This window comes from Heterodontus francisci, chromosome 6 (assembly GCF_036365525.1).
Source record: "Heterodontus francisci isolate sHetFra1 chromosome 6, sHetFra1.hap1, whole genome shotgun sequence".
NCBI lineage: Eukaryota > Metazoa > Chordata > Chondrichthyes > Heterodontiformes > Heterodontidae > Heterodontus > Heterodontus francisci.
The window spans coordinates 8,116,826-8,132,444 of NC_090376.1; the positions used below are offsets into that span (position 1 = coordinate 8,116,826).

A 15,619-nucleotide genomic window follows, 5' to 3' on the forward strand; every position below is an offset into this window, starting at 1 on the left:
GGATGAGGGACTTCAGTTATGTAGACAATCTGGAGAAGCTGGGCTTTTTCTCCTTAGAGCAGAGAAGGTTAACGGGAGATTTAATAGAAGTGTTCAAAATCACAAACGATTTTGATAGAGTAAATAAGGAGAAACTGTTTCCAGTGGCAGGAGGGTCAGTAATCAGAGGACACAGATTTAAGATGAATAGCAAAAGAGGAGATGAGGTGAATTATTTTTTAGCGCAGTGAGTTGTTGTGATCTGGAACGCGCTGCCTGAAAGGGCGGTGGAAGCAGATTCAACAGTAACTTTCAAAAGGAAATTGAATAAATACTTGAAAAGGAAAACATTTACAGGACTCTGGGGGAAAAGCAGGGGAGTGGGATTAATCGAATAGCTCTTTCGAAGACCCAACACTGGCACAATGAGCTGAATGACCTCCTTCTGTGCTGTGTCAGAACCAACAAAATAATGTTCTCACATTTTATTTTTCAGCTCCCACTTGAACTTACTGCCCTTCTCTCCTCGCGTCACTGATGTATGCATACATTCCATTTGTTCTCCTGCTTTTCCCCCAATGACTCCACAAATTTCCCCTGTTTTCGGAGACTTGTAAGACTTATCGCATTCTCACTTGGATAATAAAGTGCTAGAAGTTAAAAAAAGACACACAAACAGCATATTGTTCAAACAAAATGGTAATTATTTATTCAGTATATAAATGTCATTGTACATAAGTAGTTAATCATATTGTTTACAGTTCACAGATACAATTGGATTTAAATTATATAATCTACCATTCACATTTTATACGATTTCACCATAGTGATTATTTTGTTGTGCTGGGATCTTGTCTGCGTTGAGATCTGTAGGTCACCGTCTGCTTGACCATCATGGCGGGAACACACAAAGCTCATAACAGTGAGCGGCTCACCCGCCTTTGATGAGAGGTTCGTGGGTTCGAGTCCCAGTCCAGTGGTTTGAGCACAAAATCTGAGGGAGTGCCGCACTGTCGGAGGTGCCGTCTTTCAGATGAGGCGTTAAACCACGGCCTCCAGCTGACCTGTTAGGGAGGTGCAAAAGCTCCCACGGCTACTATTTCGGAGAAAAGCACTGGAGTTCTCCCCGGCGTCCTGGCCAATATTATCCCACAACTAACTGATGATCTGGTCATTATCACATTACTGTTTGTGTGTGTAAATTATCTGACATGTTTCAACAGTGACCACACTTCAAAAATTGGTTTAAAAGAGCTTTGGGGCATTCTGAGGTTTTTAAAGGGAAGTCTTTCTTTAAAGATTGTGAAACCCAGGCATGATGTGAACTACCCACAAGGCTTGATGAAGCAGATGTTATTTTCTCAATTTGACTGGTAACCCACAAATTATCATAGAATAGAATCCTAGAACAGTTACAGCACAGAAGGAGGCCTTTTAGCCCATCGTGTCTGTGCAGGCTCTCTGCAAGATACAAGCAGTCAATCATATACTTCACGCATTATTGCTCATTTTGTTTATCTTGTGCCTCAACCAGTTGCAGTTAATATCATTTTCTGGAGGGAAAATGATCTGTTACACTTTGAAGTGTGTTTTGAAACTGATATCAGCGCCAAACCCGGACAGGACTTGCACAATAACAGAGAAACCTTCCTCTCCATGTCTAAGACATTTACACCAACCCAATCCATTTGAATTTCCATCACCAACCACTCTCTCTCTCTCTCTCTCTCTCTCTCTCCCTCTCCACCTGTATGGCATGCCTAAAAACCTATCACTTTGGCCGAACATGTCCTAATATCTGGTTTATGTGACTCAGTGTCAAACTTTCTCTGATACCACTCCTGTGAAGGACCTTGGGACATTTGGCTGTGTTAAAGGTGCTATGTAAATGCAAGTTGTTGTTGTAAAATATTGATTTAATCCCAGCAATAGACTGGCATTGCAGCTGACGGTGAGGATGAGTTAGTGGGTGTGTTTGTGTCTAATTTTAGCGTGGCAGTGAAGTGGTATTTCCACTTTCATTGGCGTGGAACTAACTTTGCCGCAGATCAAGGTGGAATCTTGAACGAAGAAAAAAGACTTTCATTTCTAAAGCGCCTTTCACAACCTCAGTAAGTCCCAAAGCACTTTACAGCCAATGTATTATTTTTGAAGTGTACTCACTGTTGTAATGTTAGAAATGTAATGTAAGAAAGACAGCAGCCAACTTGTGCACAGCAAGATCCCACAAACAGCAATGTGGTCATGACCAGATAATCTATTTTTGTGATGTTGCTTGAGGGATAAATATTGTCCCCAGGACACCTGGGAGAATTCCTCTGCTTTTCCTTTAAATAGTGCTGTGGGATCTTTTCTACCCACCTGAGAGGGCAGACGGGGCTGCGGTTTGATGCCTCATCTGAAAGATGGCTCCTCCAACTGTGCAGCACTCCCTCAGTACTGACACTGGGATCGTCAGCCAAAGTTTTATGCTCAAGTCTCTGGAGTGGGACTTGAACCTTCTGACTCAGAGGCAAGAGTGCTATCTATCACAACATAAATGTTAGTATTTTTCTTTAAATGAGTTGAAATCGATTCATTTGATCTATGTGAATAACAAATACATGTTTTTATGAAATGCTTTCAATTGTTACTTTAATTACATCTGATGCATTCATACAAATGACTTAGCAAAAATGTTACTTTTGTTATTCATTCACAGGGTGTGGCTATCACTGGTAAGGCGGGCATATTATCGCCCATCCTTGAGAAGGTGGTTGTGAGTCACCTCTTGAACACAACTGAATGGTTTGCTAGGCCATTTCAGAGTCAACCACATGGCTGTGGGTCACCTGCAGGCCAGACCAGGTAAGGATGGCTGATTTGCTTCCCTAAAGGGCATTGCTGAACCAGATGACATTTGACAACAATCCAGTAGTTTCAAGGTCACCATTACTGATAATAGATTTTTATTTCACTAACTGAGTTCAAATTTCCCAGCTGCCATGGTGGGATTTGAACTCATAACTCAAGATCATTAGTCCAGGTCTCTAGATTACTAGCCCAGTAACATAACCAATATGCTACTGTGCCCCCTATGAGGCTGTTAACATGTTACGAAGTTGACCCAGTTGGTAGCACACGCAAACTTGAGCCAGATGTTGTGGGTTTATGCCTCATTCTAAAGCCAGGCTGGTACTATCACGCAGTGCTGAAGGAGTGCTGGCTTGTCAGAGGTAGCCTCTTTAAGACGATACAAAGGGAAGGAAGTTAGGATACAGTTGTACAGAGCCTTGGTCAAACCCATTGGACTACCTCGTCTGGTTGTGGGTCACTGCACGTCAGGCAGTACGCATTGGCTTTGGGTGGGGGGTGGGGGTGGGGGGGGGGGGTGCAGAAGTCCAGTGCACACTCACCGGAATGATACCGCAGGTGAAAGGGTTAAATTACAAAGATTGGTTACATGAACTTGACTTGTAGAAAATCGAGGATTAGGAACACAGGGACAGGATTAGGTCAGTCAGCCCCTGGAGCCTGTTCTGCCACTCAATTGATGGCTGATCTGTACCTTAACTCCATGTACCCTCCTTTGTTCCAAAACCCTTAATAGCAAAAATCCATCAATCTTTCTAACGATTTTCAATTATTAATTTGGTTAGCAGTGTTGATCTAACTAAATCTACGGTTTCTTTCGAAGAGGAGCTAACATGATTACAAGACTCAATAGGATAGATAGAGAGCAATTATTTCCTCTGGTAGGGGAATCAAGAACCAAGGGGACATAATCTTAAAATTAAAGCCAGGTCATTCAGGATCGAAATGTATAAATGGAAATTCTTTGAAAGATCTCAAACCCGATTTCAACTCATAACGATGAAATTCAACATGAGTAAATGTTTCAAACTTCACAGTTGCGGGATAAATGTGCAAAAATATATTTGTAAGTAAAAGTTCATGTGAATTAAGTTGCTGTAAAATATGAATTAATATTTTGTTAAAGTCTACACATCATCATGTTCCATTCACTAGGCCCCCTCAATGAAATGGAGCCTCTCACTGGGTTCACTATTTACAAAGCCATACAAGTCTTGATCAATTCCACCAAAATCACAGTATTAAAATATCATTAAATCATGTAGAAACATTCTGGTGTGATACAGTGGGCAGCAACAGCTCACCAAGATTAGATATCAGTTGAACTGGCGCCAAATCCCTTCACCCATCACCCCTGTGCTCACTCACCTCCATTGACACTCGGTCTGGCGACGCCTCGAGTTTAAATTTCTCATCCTTGTTTTCAAATCCCTCCATGGCCTCACTCTTCCCCATCTCTGTAACCTCCTCCAGCCCCTGAGATCTCCCTGAGCCACCAATTCTGGCCGCTGCTCATCCCTGATTTCAATTCCTCCACCATTGGCGGCCTTGCCTTCAGCTGCCAAGGTCTTAAAAATTCCCTCCCTAAAACTCTCTCTCTCCTCCTTTAAGACACTCCTTAAAAGCTACCTTTTTGACCAAGTTCCTTAGGTGACTCGGTCTCAAAAGTTGTTCGGTAATGCTCCTGTGAAGCGCACTGGGACATTTTTCCAGGCTGAAGGGCGCTTCATCAATGCATCTTGTTGTTATTGAAAGTTGAAGCCAAAAAGTACCCTGATTCTTCAGTGGATGGATGTACGGCTTGGTGAGTTATTCTAGTAAGCAGTTGGGACACTGCAATGGGCCTCAGTATCGTCAAGGTAGAGTGGGAAAACAATAAAATTGCTTTTATTGGCAAACTTCTTTCCACTAGTGTCCGGGTGTCCAGACATCGCAGGGAAGTGGGAAGTGTAACTGGACATCACCTGTGTTAGTTTTATAACAATCCTGCAAAGTGCCTTGGGACATTTTTATCATGTTATGACCCGGAAGTGACATCATCTGAAGCAGCTGCACAGTGTCACCCATCGTTCCCCAAAAGAACAATCAGGCATTTTTCCCGATAGACGACATTATCCACTGTCCTCTACTGAAAAGTGCATGTGTGGGGTTGTCTCAGGGGAGGACAAGTTAGGACTCTTCCATCACACAGAGTGTCAGTCAACCAGCTTTCGGGTGCTCATTGTCCGGCCTTGTAGGTGATTGGACTGTCAGCACCTGTACAGCAGTACCCCAAGCAAGAGTCAGGAGCAAGGGAATGGGAGAGAATTTTGAAAAGGCGAAGCACAAATCGCTTTACATCACATAAAGAGAGAGACAAAGAATAATAGCGAATCGGTAAAGCCTCATTTGTGCTCGATCCAACTTTCTTCATCATTGGCTTCATTGGAAAGACAAAATTGGGTGGTTACTGCCCAAGATGGATTTATACCCCAATGGTTCCATTATATCCCCAGCGCTTCAATGGCACAAGAAGGATAAAATGGGCAAGGTGGGCACAGCTTCACATTGTGCCCCCTGTACTGATGACCAGGTATCTCTGTGATGTGTATTATCAAACAGCTATCAATCTTCTTGCCCCTTTTTGATATACCTCTATACACATGGATGAATATAGCTAGAGAGACTGAATAAACACAAATAAATGGAAACTTTGACAGTAGATGATGCTGGAATTGCAGGTCACTCAGTCTCGGAGAGGAACATTGGCAACAGGGGGCCATTCACCCACCAGCCTGTTCCACCCTTCAATTAGATCATAGCTGATCCATATCTCAACTCCGTTTACCAACCTTTAGCTCCGCATCATTAGATACCCTTTCCCGACAAGAAAAGAGGACAGATTAGTGCTTTTGTGTGCTTCTACATCTAAGGCATCGAATCCAGCTTTTGGATGCTCACAATGCCCGCTGTGTTTTTCCAACGTTTTCTGTGGTGTTTTTTGACTATTTTTTTTGGACAGGTGCTGGGGTAGAAATGGCAGCTCACGCCATTTTTGATTAATTGATTAATGAATTCCGAAGCCAAGGTGGGGGAATAGGAGACGTTCCTTCTTTTGCTGGAGCTCAAGCCTCATTCCGATCTCCCACCAATTATAAAAGAACGGGCAGTGTGCCACAAAGATCTTGCGTCCAATTCTGCGGCTCATGTTCTTGCACCAAATGGCAAGGTAGGATATTCTCCTACCCTCTGGTGACTATTTTAGCAGAGCCTTTAATCCCATTTATTTTTAAAGTGGCCACAAACTTTTGTCAAAATCACAGAATCTTACAGCACAGAAGGAGGCCATTTGGCCCATCATGCCCCTGCTAGCTCTTTGATAAAGCAATTCAATTAGGCAGACTTCCCCCATTCTTTTCGCACAGCCCTGCAAATCTTTCCACTTCACGGCTTTATCCAATTCTCTTTTGAAAGTTACTATTGAATCTGCTTCCACCGTCCAGATCACGATGACTCACTGTGTAAAATGTTTCTCCCCACCTCCCCTCTGGTTCTTTTGCCAATTGCCTTAAATCTGTGTCCTCTGGTCACTGACCAGTGGAAACAGTTTCTCCTTACTTACTCTATCAAAACCATTCATGACTGTGATCACCTCTACTAAATCTCCTCTTAACCGTCTCTGCTCTAAGGAGAACAATCCCAGCTTCTCCAGTCTCTCCTCATAACCGAAGTCCCTCATCCGTGGGACCATTCTAGTCAATCTCCTCCGCACCCTCTCCAAGAGGAAGCAGGATTAGAATGACACATCAATGGGCGAGACAGAGAGGGTGTGGATGAGGCTCGTGTGGAGCAGTTGGGCCGAATGGCCTATTTCTGTGCTGAATATTCCATGTAATTCTACTCATATAACATCCTCCCTAAATTACAGTAAAATACCAAATATAGGTGGTTTGTTTCAACGGTTAACCAATTCATGTAAGATAGCAGAGCACTAAACGCTACTTTGAATAACTTGTATAAAAGCACAGATACATACACGTATATACCCACAGAGAGGTAGATCATTAGCAGATAGTTATGTACACATGAATACTTACATTGAGGGCTACATTGAATACTCTCGGGTTTTGTCTTATTCCTGATTACAATGCCGTGCTAAGTTCCTTCCATTTAAAATAAGGCAGCGTCTAAAGACAACCTCATGTCTACTAATGCTTTTTTATTCATTCACAAGATTATGGGCATCGCTGGCTAGGCCAGCATTTATTGCCCTTCCCTAATTGCCCTTGAAAGGGTAGCAGTGAGCCATCTTCTTGAATACAATTGAGGACAGTTAAGAGTCAACCACATTGCTGTGGGTCCTGTGTCATGTATAAGGCAGACTGGGTAAGAACAGCAGATTTCCTACCTTAAAGGACATTAGTGAACCAGATGGATTCATCACCGATCCAGGAGTTTCATGGTCACTATTACTGATAGTTGCTTCTTTTAAACTAACTGAATTTAAATCTCCAGCTGCTCTGGTGGGATTTGAGCTCATGTTTCCAGATCAGGCCTCTGGATTACTAGTCCAGTAATATAACTACTATGCTGCCATATCTGTGTCTAACTAGACAGTCAACACAGGGAAGTGGGAGATGTAATCAGACACCACTCACCCAGCGTTCTTGTGATAGTGACAGATCCTCACAAAGATCTCACTGATCCTTAAAAGCAGCAACAAGGCACTGAGCTCCTGGAAGTTCGAACTTTGCAGGAGAAAATGACATTTGTCAGAAATACTGACCTGGAAGTAGCATCATCAGGGTCACCCGACCCGGGTGTCACATCATCTGGGGGTGGGGGAAACTATAAGTGACGGAAAGGCTTATCATTGCCTTAAAATAAATGAAAGGTCACACGATCGTGATAGTTTTCACCCACTAAACAATGCTAATTTCTAGGCTTTTTAATTCACGGCCTAGAGTCTTTTAGTTTGATGTGAGTTCTATTGAGTTGCCTTGTCCCACCTAAAGTCTGCTCCGAGATTGGAGGGCTCGGGACAGGAGCAGAGAATGAGCAAGTGGGGAAAACTGCGGCACGGTAACTGCACACAGAAATTAGAGGAGGCCCCATCTCTTGGGATTCTACGAGCATCAAGGGGCCCTCTCACAGTATTTAAAGTTAAAACGAATGTTCCTTTCACAGACTTGTACACCTCTTCACAAGGACACCTTCACAATGGAGAGAGAAAAAGAAAGTATCCAAGACAATCCGAGAGGCTTCTCGGAGAAACAGCAGTGTACACAGGAATGAAAATGAACAGAAAAGGATGAGTTTGCTAAAGATTGCCATCATTAGTACAGCATTGCCACTCACCTCGCTCCTGTCCTGTGTTGTTGTCACAGTTTACATATATATAGATTCCACCCACCCCTTCCCCACCGAACACACATCTCTCACACTTTCAATTCAGCCTGGGCTTTAGTCCCATTCCCTTCCTCCATCAGTGTTTTTCTCTCTTTCCCATCCCCGGCATGTTTTGGAGCCTTCATTGTCACTCCACCTGGCCGCTCCCTTCTTGTTAAGTCTTTCACTAGGAAGTAATAAGCCATCAGGAAGAGAAGAAAACCTCCACACTGAAACAGCATCTGCAGCCCAATGTATCTGAGTGAGAAGAGAAGACACAAAGCAAAATAATATCATTAATATTATTATAAGGCATTCACTAATTACCCTTTGGTCTTGCTCACAGATAAAAAATAAAAATTGTCTCTTTTTCAGTCATCCACTCGCAATTCAATCTTTTCCTCCCTCTTTGTTTGCCTTCCACGCTTTCTTCCTCTCTTTTTGACGCTGAGCCATGAGACTGAATATTCTGTTAAGTCATTGTAATACTGAATATAAAAGTAAGGAAATTTTGCTACACTTGTGCAGGGCGTTGGTGAGACCACATCTGGAGTATTGTGTACAGTTTTGGTCTCCTTACTTAAGAAAGGATATAATTGCATTAGAAGCAGTTCAGAGAAGGTTCACGCGACTGATTCCTGGGATGAAGGGGTTATCGTATGAGGAAAGGTTGGACCGGTTGGGCCTGTACCCATTGTAGTTTTAGCAGAATGAGAGGTGATCTTATTGAAACATATCCTGAGGGGACTTGACAGGGTGGAGGCTGAGAGAGATGGGAGAGAACCTGGAGACATAGTTTAAAAGTAAGGGGGTCTCCCATTTAAGATGGAGATTGGGAGAAATATTTTCTCTGAGAGTCTTCCGCGGAGAGCAGTGGAGGCAGGCTCATTGAATATTTTTAAGGTTGAGTTAGATAGATTCTTGATAGACAAGGGAGTCAAAGGTTTTAACAGGTAGACAGGAAAGTAGAGTTGAGACCACAATAGATCAGCCATGATCTTATCAAATGGCAGAGTAGGCTCGAGGGGCCGAATGGCCTTTGCCTGCTCCTAATTTGTATGTTTGAATGTCTGTACTAAACACCAGCAATGAGCAGGTGTCAGGAATCCAATGTTGCAAGCAATGAAAAGTAGTCCACGTGACAATTAGGGCCATAAGGGATGGGCAAGAATAAAAAAAATGTATTTCCTTTATTTACATATCATTACCATATACTTGCTCATATATGGACAGAAATAATGTAAATCACCCCGACGCCTATGGTGAAATGGGAGGTGCAATGGATGGGGACCCACATTTGAAGTACAATCCCGTAATCATCCTCTGAGGATCACCAACGTGTATCTTTTCAATGAAAGGTTAATGAATAGAAGCAAACATACCTGGTTCGGAAGAGGTCCAGGTTATAATATCTGCAAGCTGCCTTTTTGTTACACTTCTTTTCCCATCGGATACATGTGGTGTCAATTGTACCTCCATAAAGGACTGGTCCAGGCAACCAGGCTAGGAAAGAACATCAGAATATGAGCATCTTAGGTGTGACTCACAACACTCTGCAAAAGTTCTTGATAAAGAACATAGAACTTTGGTCATGAAAGGGCAATTAAGTCCTACAATCGTGTTCCTCCCACAGCCCATGTACACATTTCTCCCCACCCTCTCCCCATCCATTTAATCTCCTTCCACAGCCTCTATAGAAAGTGAGCTTGTTGCACCAAGTGGACCTCCAGACCATGCCATGAACTCCAGTTGTATTGTTTGTCTCCCAAAAGATAAAGAAGCGGAACTCCAACATTTCTGCTTCATTTAACATTCCTTGAGTTTCGAAGGTTGAAGGGATGAACTGCTCAAGGTCTGATTCCGAAATGGCTACAGAGAAACTACTTGCTGTGGCGGGGGGTTATGGGGTGGGGGGGGGGGGGGGGAATCCAGGAAAAGGAGAAATAACCTCAAAATTAGAGCTAGTCTGTCTAAAAGTAAAAACAGGAAGCACTTCTTCACACAAAGGTTAGTGGAAATCTGGAACTCTCTCCCCTAAAAGGTTGTGGACGCTGGGGGTGGGGTGGGGGGAGGGTGGGCGTTGATTAGAACTTTCGAGACTGAGATTGATAGATTTTTGTTGGGTAAGGGGTATCAAGGGATATGGAGCAAAGACAGGAAAATGGAATTAAGATACGGATCAGCCATGGCCCAATTGAATGACAGAACAGGCTCAAGGGGCTGAATGGCCTACTCCTGTTCCTAAGTTCCTAAGAAAGTATTAAGAATTATAAAACATAAAAAGGCAGGCATTTACAGCACAGAAACAGGACATTCAGCCCAACTGATCCTTGCCGGTGTAAATGCTCCACGAGAACCTCCTCCCACCCTTCTTCATCTGTCGCCATCAAAGTATCCTTCTATTCTGTATTCCCTAATGTGATTATCTCACTTCTCATGAAACATGTCTATACTAGACACCTGAACGAATCCTTGTGGCAGCGAGTTCCACAGAGGTTGTTCTTTGAGACGCTATATTAACAAGATGCCAACAATCCAACACTTTAAAGGCACCAATAGGAAAATGCATTGAAGATTGTCAAACTCACTCAAAGAGCACACTGCTCTTTCAGGTTTGGTTGTGTCCTGTCAAGCAAGCTCTATTCTATATCTCACCTCTGACGTTCTTGGTTGGCAGTGTTTGATGACTTAGTGACAGGACCCTGAACATACGAACATACGAATTAGGAGCAGACGCAGGAGCATTCGGCCCCTGGCGTCTGCTCTGCCATTCAATAAGATCATGGCTGATCTGTTTGCGTTTCGAATTCCACACTCCCATCTTCCCCCGCTAACCCTTGATTCCCTTGCCTAGCAAGGATCCATCTACCTCCACCTTAAAAATATTCAACGACCCCGCCTCCACCACCTTCTGAGGCCGAGAGTTCCAAAGTCGCACAACCCTCCGAGAGAAAAAAATTCTCCTCAACTCTGCATCTAAATAGGTATTAGCTCCAACTTTAGTTTTTCTGCGAACATTGGGTGGGCAGTGTGCGGAGTGATCAATTTTGATGGTTGGGCCTTTCAAGGGAACAAGTTAGGATAGGTGCTGAGAGGTTGCTTCCCCTGGCGGGAGTGTTTTGAACAAGGGGTCACAGTCTCAGGGTAAGGGGTCAACCATTTCAGACTGAGAAGAGGAGAAATTACTTCACTCAGAGGGTTGTGAATTTTGGAATTCTCTACCCCAGAGGGCTGTGGATGCTCAGTTGTTGAGTATATTCAAGACTGAGATCGATAGATTTTTGGAACCTAAAGGAATCAAGGGAAATGGGGATCAAGCGGGAAAGTGCAGTTGATGCAGAATATCAGCCATGATCGTATTGACTGACAAAGCAGGTTTGAGGGGCCAAAAGGCATACTCCTGTTCCTATTTCTTATGTTCTGACCATATTTTCGGTACTCTTGGTGTGAACAAGTGCTTTTTAATTTCATGTTCAATGGCCTGGGTGAATGAGTCAATGATTTCATTACCAATATACCATGTGATTTCCAGGATGGTGGAAGATGAGCCAAACAGACCTTGTGTCTTTTCTTTGTGTCCAGCATTTCGTGAATTCAGTTCAATGAAGAGTTTAGCAGTGCACATTGGTTTGGACTGGTCTGCGAGTGGGTGGTGGGGGGGGGGGGGGGGGTGGGGGAAGAGAGCTTTAACACACTATCTGGGAGTTACATCAAGTTGACCGTGTACTTACCCAGAACACGGAATAGCATGAACTGAATCCCTATCGCCAAAGATTTATCTTCAGGCTTCACTGACCTGCGGTCGACAAATACAATTACAGTTACAAATTAAATGTCAAGTATATATATTTTTTTAAAATGGCAAATAAGAAAGCTTTAAGGGGAAGTACAAAGCCAGGACGACTTTACAAGTTTGTTCTACAAGTAGCGAGTTCATTCATAGAATTATACAGAATATACAGCAGAGAATCAGGCCATTCAGTCCAACTAGTCTGTGCTGGCCACACCTGTCTTCTCCCATTCCGTCTACCTCATCTCAACCTTTCAGTATATCTTTGTATCAGCACTTGCAATAGCTTCTCTTCCTGCTCCCGCACCGATACCTCGTGTCCCCCAAGGATCTATCCTTGGCCCCTCCTATTTCTCATCTACATGCTGCCCCTTGGTGACATTTTGTGAAAACGCAGCGTCAGTTTTCATATGTATGGTGGCAACACCCAGCACTATCTCTCTCGACCCCTCCGCAGTTGCTAAAAATGATCAGACTGCTTATCCAACATCCAGTACTGGATAAGCAGAAATTTCCTCAAATTATATATTGGGAAGACTGAAGTCATTGTCTTCAGTCCCCACCACAAACTCCATTCCTTAACCTCAACTCCATCCCTCTCCCTGGCAACTGTCTGAGAGTATACCAGGCTGTTTGCTGTCTTGACACTGAAATGGCAACATACCTGCACCTTCCACTGAGACCACCTATTTCTACTACTGTAATATCGTCCAAATCTGCACCTGCCTCAGCTCATCTGCTGCTGAAACCCTCATTCATGCCTTCGTTACCTCTAGACTTGACTATTCCAATGCACTCCACCATTCTACCCTTTGTAAACTTGAGGTCATCCAAAACTCTGCTGCCCGTGTCCTAACTCGCACCAAGTCCTGTTCCCCTACCACCCCTGTGCTGTCTGACCTACATTGCGGCACCACCACCCCCCACCCCTATTAAGTAATGCCTCGATTTTAAAATTCTCATCCTTTTTTTTTCCCACATTCCTCCATGGCCTCGCAACTCCCTATCTTCGTAATCTCCTTCAGCCCTACAACCCACTGATATATCTGCGTTCCTCCAGTTCTGGCCTCTTGAGCATCCCCACAACCTCTGACTCAGAGTCAAGAGTGCTACCCATGGAGACACTGCTAATGTAGCAGAGGAGAGGAAACTAGTAATGAAAAATCCAACTTCTAGGCAGTATCAAACTTGAACGTGCCTTAAAGTGGCAACCGATTCAGAGCTCTCTTGATATCCTTTAGAAGACGCCCAGTAAAAGAGACAAATAACAGAAATAATCATACCTCAGGACCAACATGAAGGAAGGGGTTTGTGAAAGTGTGGCTACAAAGCCAGACAAGGTTAGGAAGAACATAAATGGCAGCAGGAGTTGATAGCATCCACTGCCACAGGTGCCAGGTTTCACGGAGTCTTGAGTAGAAACACAATTACAGTTGCTGTAATTCTTTGGAGGGGGGAAAGACAAAAAGAGGCAAGTTAAATTCTCAGAAGGTTTTTCAAAAAAAACATTCATTCACAGGATGTGAGTATCACTGGCAAGACCACCATCTGTTGCCCAATCCCGAGTTGCCCATGAGGTTCTTCTTGAACTGCTGCAGTGTTTGCCGAATCTTGTGTTGCACATAATCGAGGCTGACACTCCCAGTGCAGTACCGAGGGAGTGCTTCACTGTCGGAGGTGCCGTCTTTCAGATGAGATGTTAATCCGAGGCCTCCGTCTACCCTCTCAGGGGGATTATTTCAAAGAAGAACAGGGGAGGTTCTACCTGGTGTCTGGTCAATATTTATCCCTCAACCAACATCACTAAGACATTGCAATAGTGATTAATTACACTTCAAAAAGTGCCTCATTGGCTCTCAAGCGTTTTGGGATGTCCTGTCGTCATGAAGGGTGCTATATAAATGCAAGTCTAGTTTGTGATCCTCAATGTCAATTCTATTGCTGCTCTTTGTTAAAATTAGTTAACTCGGCAGAGACCAGGAATTTTCTGATATAAAGAGCCAAAATAGACAATAGATTTTGCATTTGCTTTCACTGGGCTCTCTTTGTTAACTAACTGATCAAACTGAACAAGATCCAACAGATTTGATGAAAGTATGTAAAGGACTATTATGCTGAATAGCCAAACAGTTGACCCACACAGTGTTAGAACACAGAAGGTATGCAGTTAACTGAACCCATTATCCTGATTCTCTTCTAGAAGTTAAGTAAAAAGAGGTATTTGTGGCCTGGAATTATTTATAAGGATGGCAATCAGGAGTTACACTCTCAATAGCCTCTTACAAAGTTGGGAGCAAGATAGCAGGGTGTTGGGATTGGGGCCAGAATTCACAGTTTGGGTTTGGCAATGAGGACTATTGACATTAATGATAAAATATTCCCGCCATGATTCAAACCCAATCTTTGCTTGAACCAGCGAGAAAGATCGCTGTTTAAAAATCCTCAATCTGTTTTGTTGGTTTAGCCTATCCCACCTAGATTATACTGACACAACTAATGAAAATAAGCAGGAATTCGACTCCAAGGATGAGAGGGCGGGTGGGATGGGAGGAGAGGGGACAGTGTCAGTGACCTTGGCAGGTCAAACCTGCTGGGAGCTGGATCCTGCACCAGAGGAGAACCAGCAGGTGAGTTTAACATTAATTTTTCAGGTTTGCTTGTGAACCAACAATGCTGGGCCTTTGGAAAGTTCTCTGTCTTTGGACTGGGATACATCCCTTCCTGTACCCATCTCCTCTTTGCAGCCGGACCCTTCCCTCAGCCCCGATCACTGCCTGAATACTTCTGCTCCACACCCCTCAACTTCAGATGTGCCCCCCCCCCACATCAATTTCCAGAACCCATTCCCAATATCCAGACTCCCCTCCCAAAATCCAGACTCCCCTCCCAATCTCCAGACACCCTCTCCCAATCTCCAGAGCCTCCTAATCTCCCGACCCCCTCTCCCAATTTCCAAACCCACCCGTCCAATCTCCAGACTCCATTCCCAATCTCCAGACTCCCCCTCCCAATTTCCAAACCCATCCCTCCCAATCCCTAGACTCCCCACCCCTCTCAGTCTCTAGACTACCCTTCCAATCTCCAGATCCCCCTCTTGCAACGTCCAGACCCATCCCTTCCGACCTCCAGACTCCCAACCTCTCCCACCCCAAACATGATGCTGTCCTCAAACTCCCTATGCAGCTCTGAAACAAACAGAACAGGGAAACTCTTGGCTTTGGGTTGAGTTCAGCAAGGTATGGAAGGGAGCCAAAGCTTTTAAGAGATACCTCATTCATCTTAAGATCGAGCTAGTCAAATTCAGAGCAAAGGCTGAGCAGAAAAGCTTGTTATCCTGTTCACAGGAATGATCTTTGTTGTTTTACATGTTGCAGCTGTATTGAATAAATTAAACTTCAGAGCTTATTTCTCTGTTTAGTCAGGCATAATTTGTAAAAATAAACCCACTTCATCATTTCCCACTAATTCACATCTCGGCACATGCTCAGTAGTTTTGCGGGTAGCACTCTCTTCTCTGAGGTAGAAGTTTGGGGGTTCAAGTCCCACTTCAGATACTGGAGCTCCAGAATTGAGATCAGCCCTCTGTGCAGTAGTAAGGGAATGCTACATTGGTGGAGGTGCTGTCTTTTG

The 15,619-nt window shown here is 43.9% G+C and overlaps 1 protein-coding gene across 1 annotated transcript in view; it reads right to left on the bottom strand.

Moving 5' to 3' along the window:
• Positions 1-662: 662 nt before the first annotated feature.
• The window catches only part of LOC137371109 (solute carrier organic anion transporter family member 2B1-like), a 91,205-nt gene continuing 76,248 nt past the window's right edge, over positions 663-15,619 (bottom strand). The window contains exons 12-15 of the mRNA XM_068033052.1: positions 13,273-13,433; positions 11,931-11,995; positions 9,582-9,702; positions 663-8,457 (exon numbers count right to left, since the gene is read on the bottom strand). Of these exons, the coding sequence (XP_067889153.1) occupies positions 8,250-8,457; positions 9,582-9,702; positions 11,931-11,995; positions 13,273-13,433 (555 nt within the window). The 3' untranslated portion in view covers positions 663-8,249. The remainder of the gene's footprint in view (positions 8,458-9,581; positions 9,703-11,930; positions 11,996-13,272; positions 13,434-15,619) is intronic.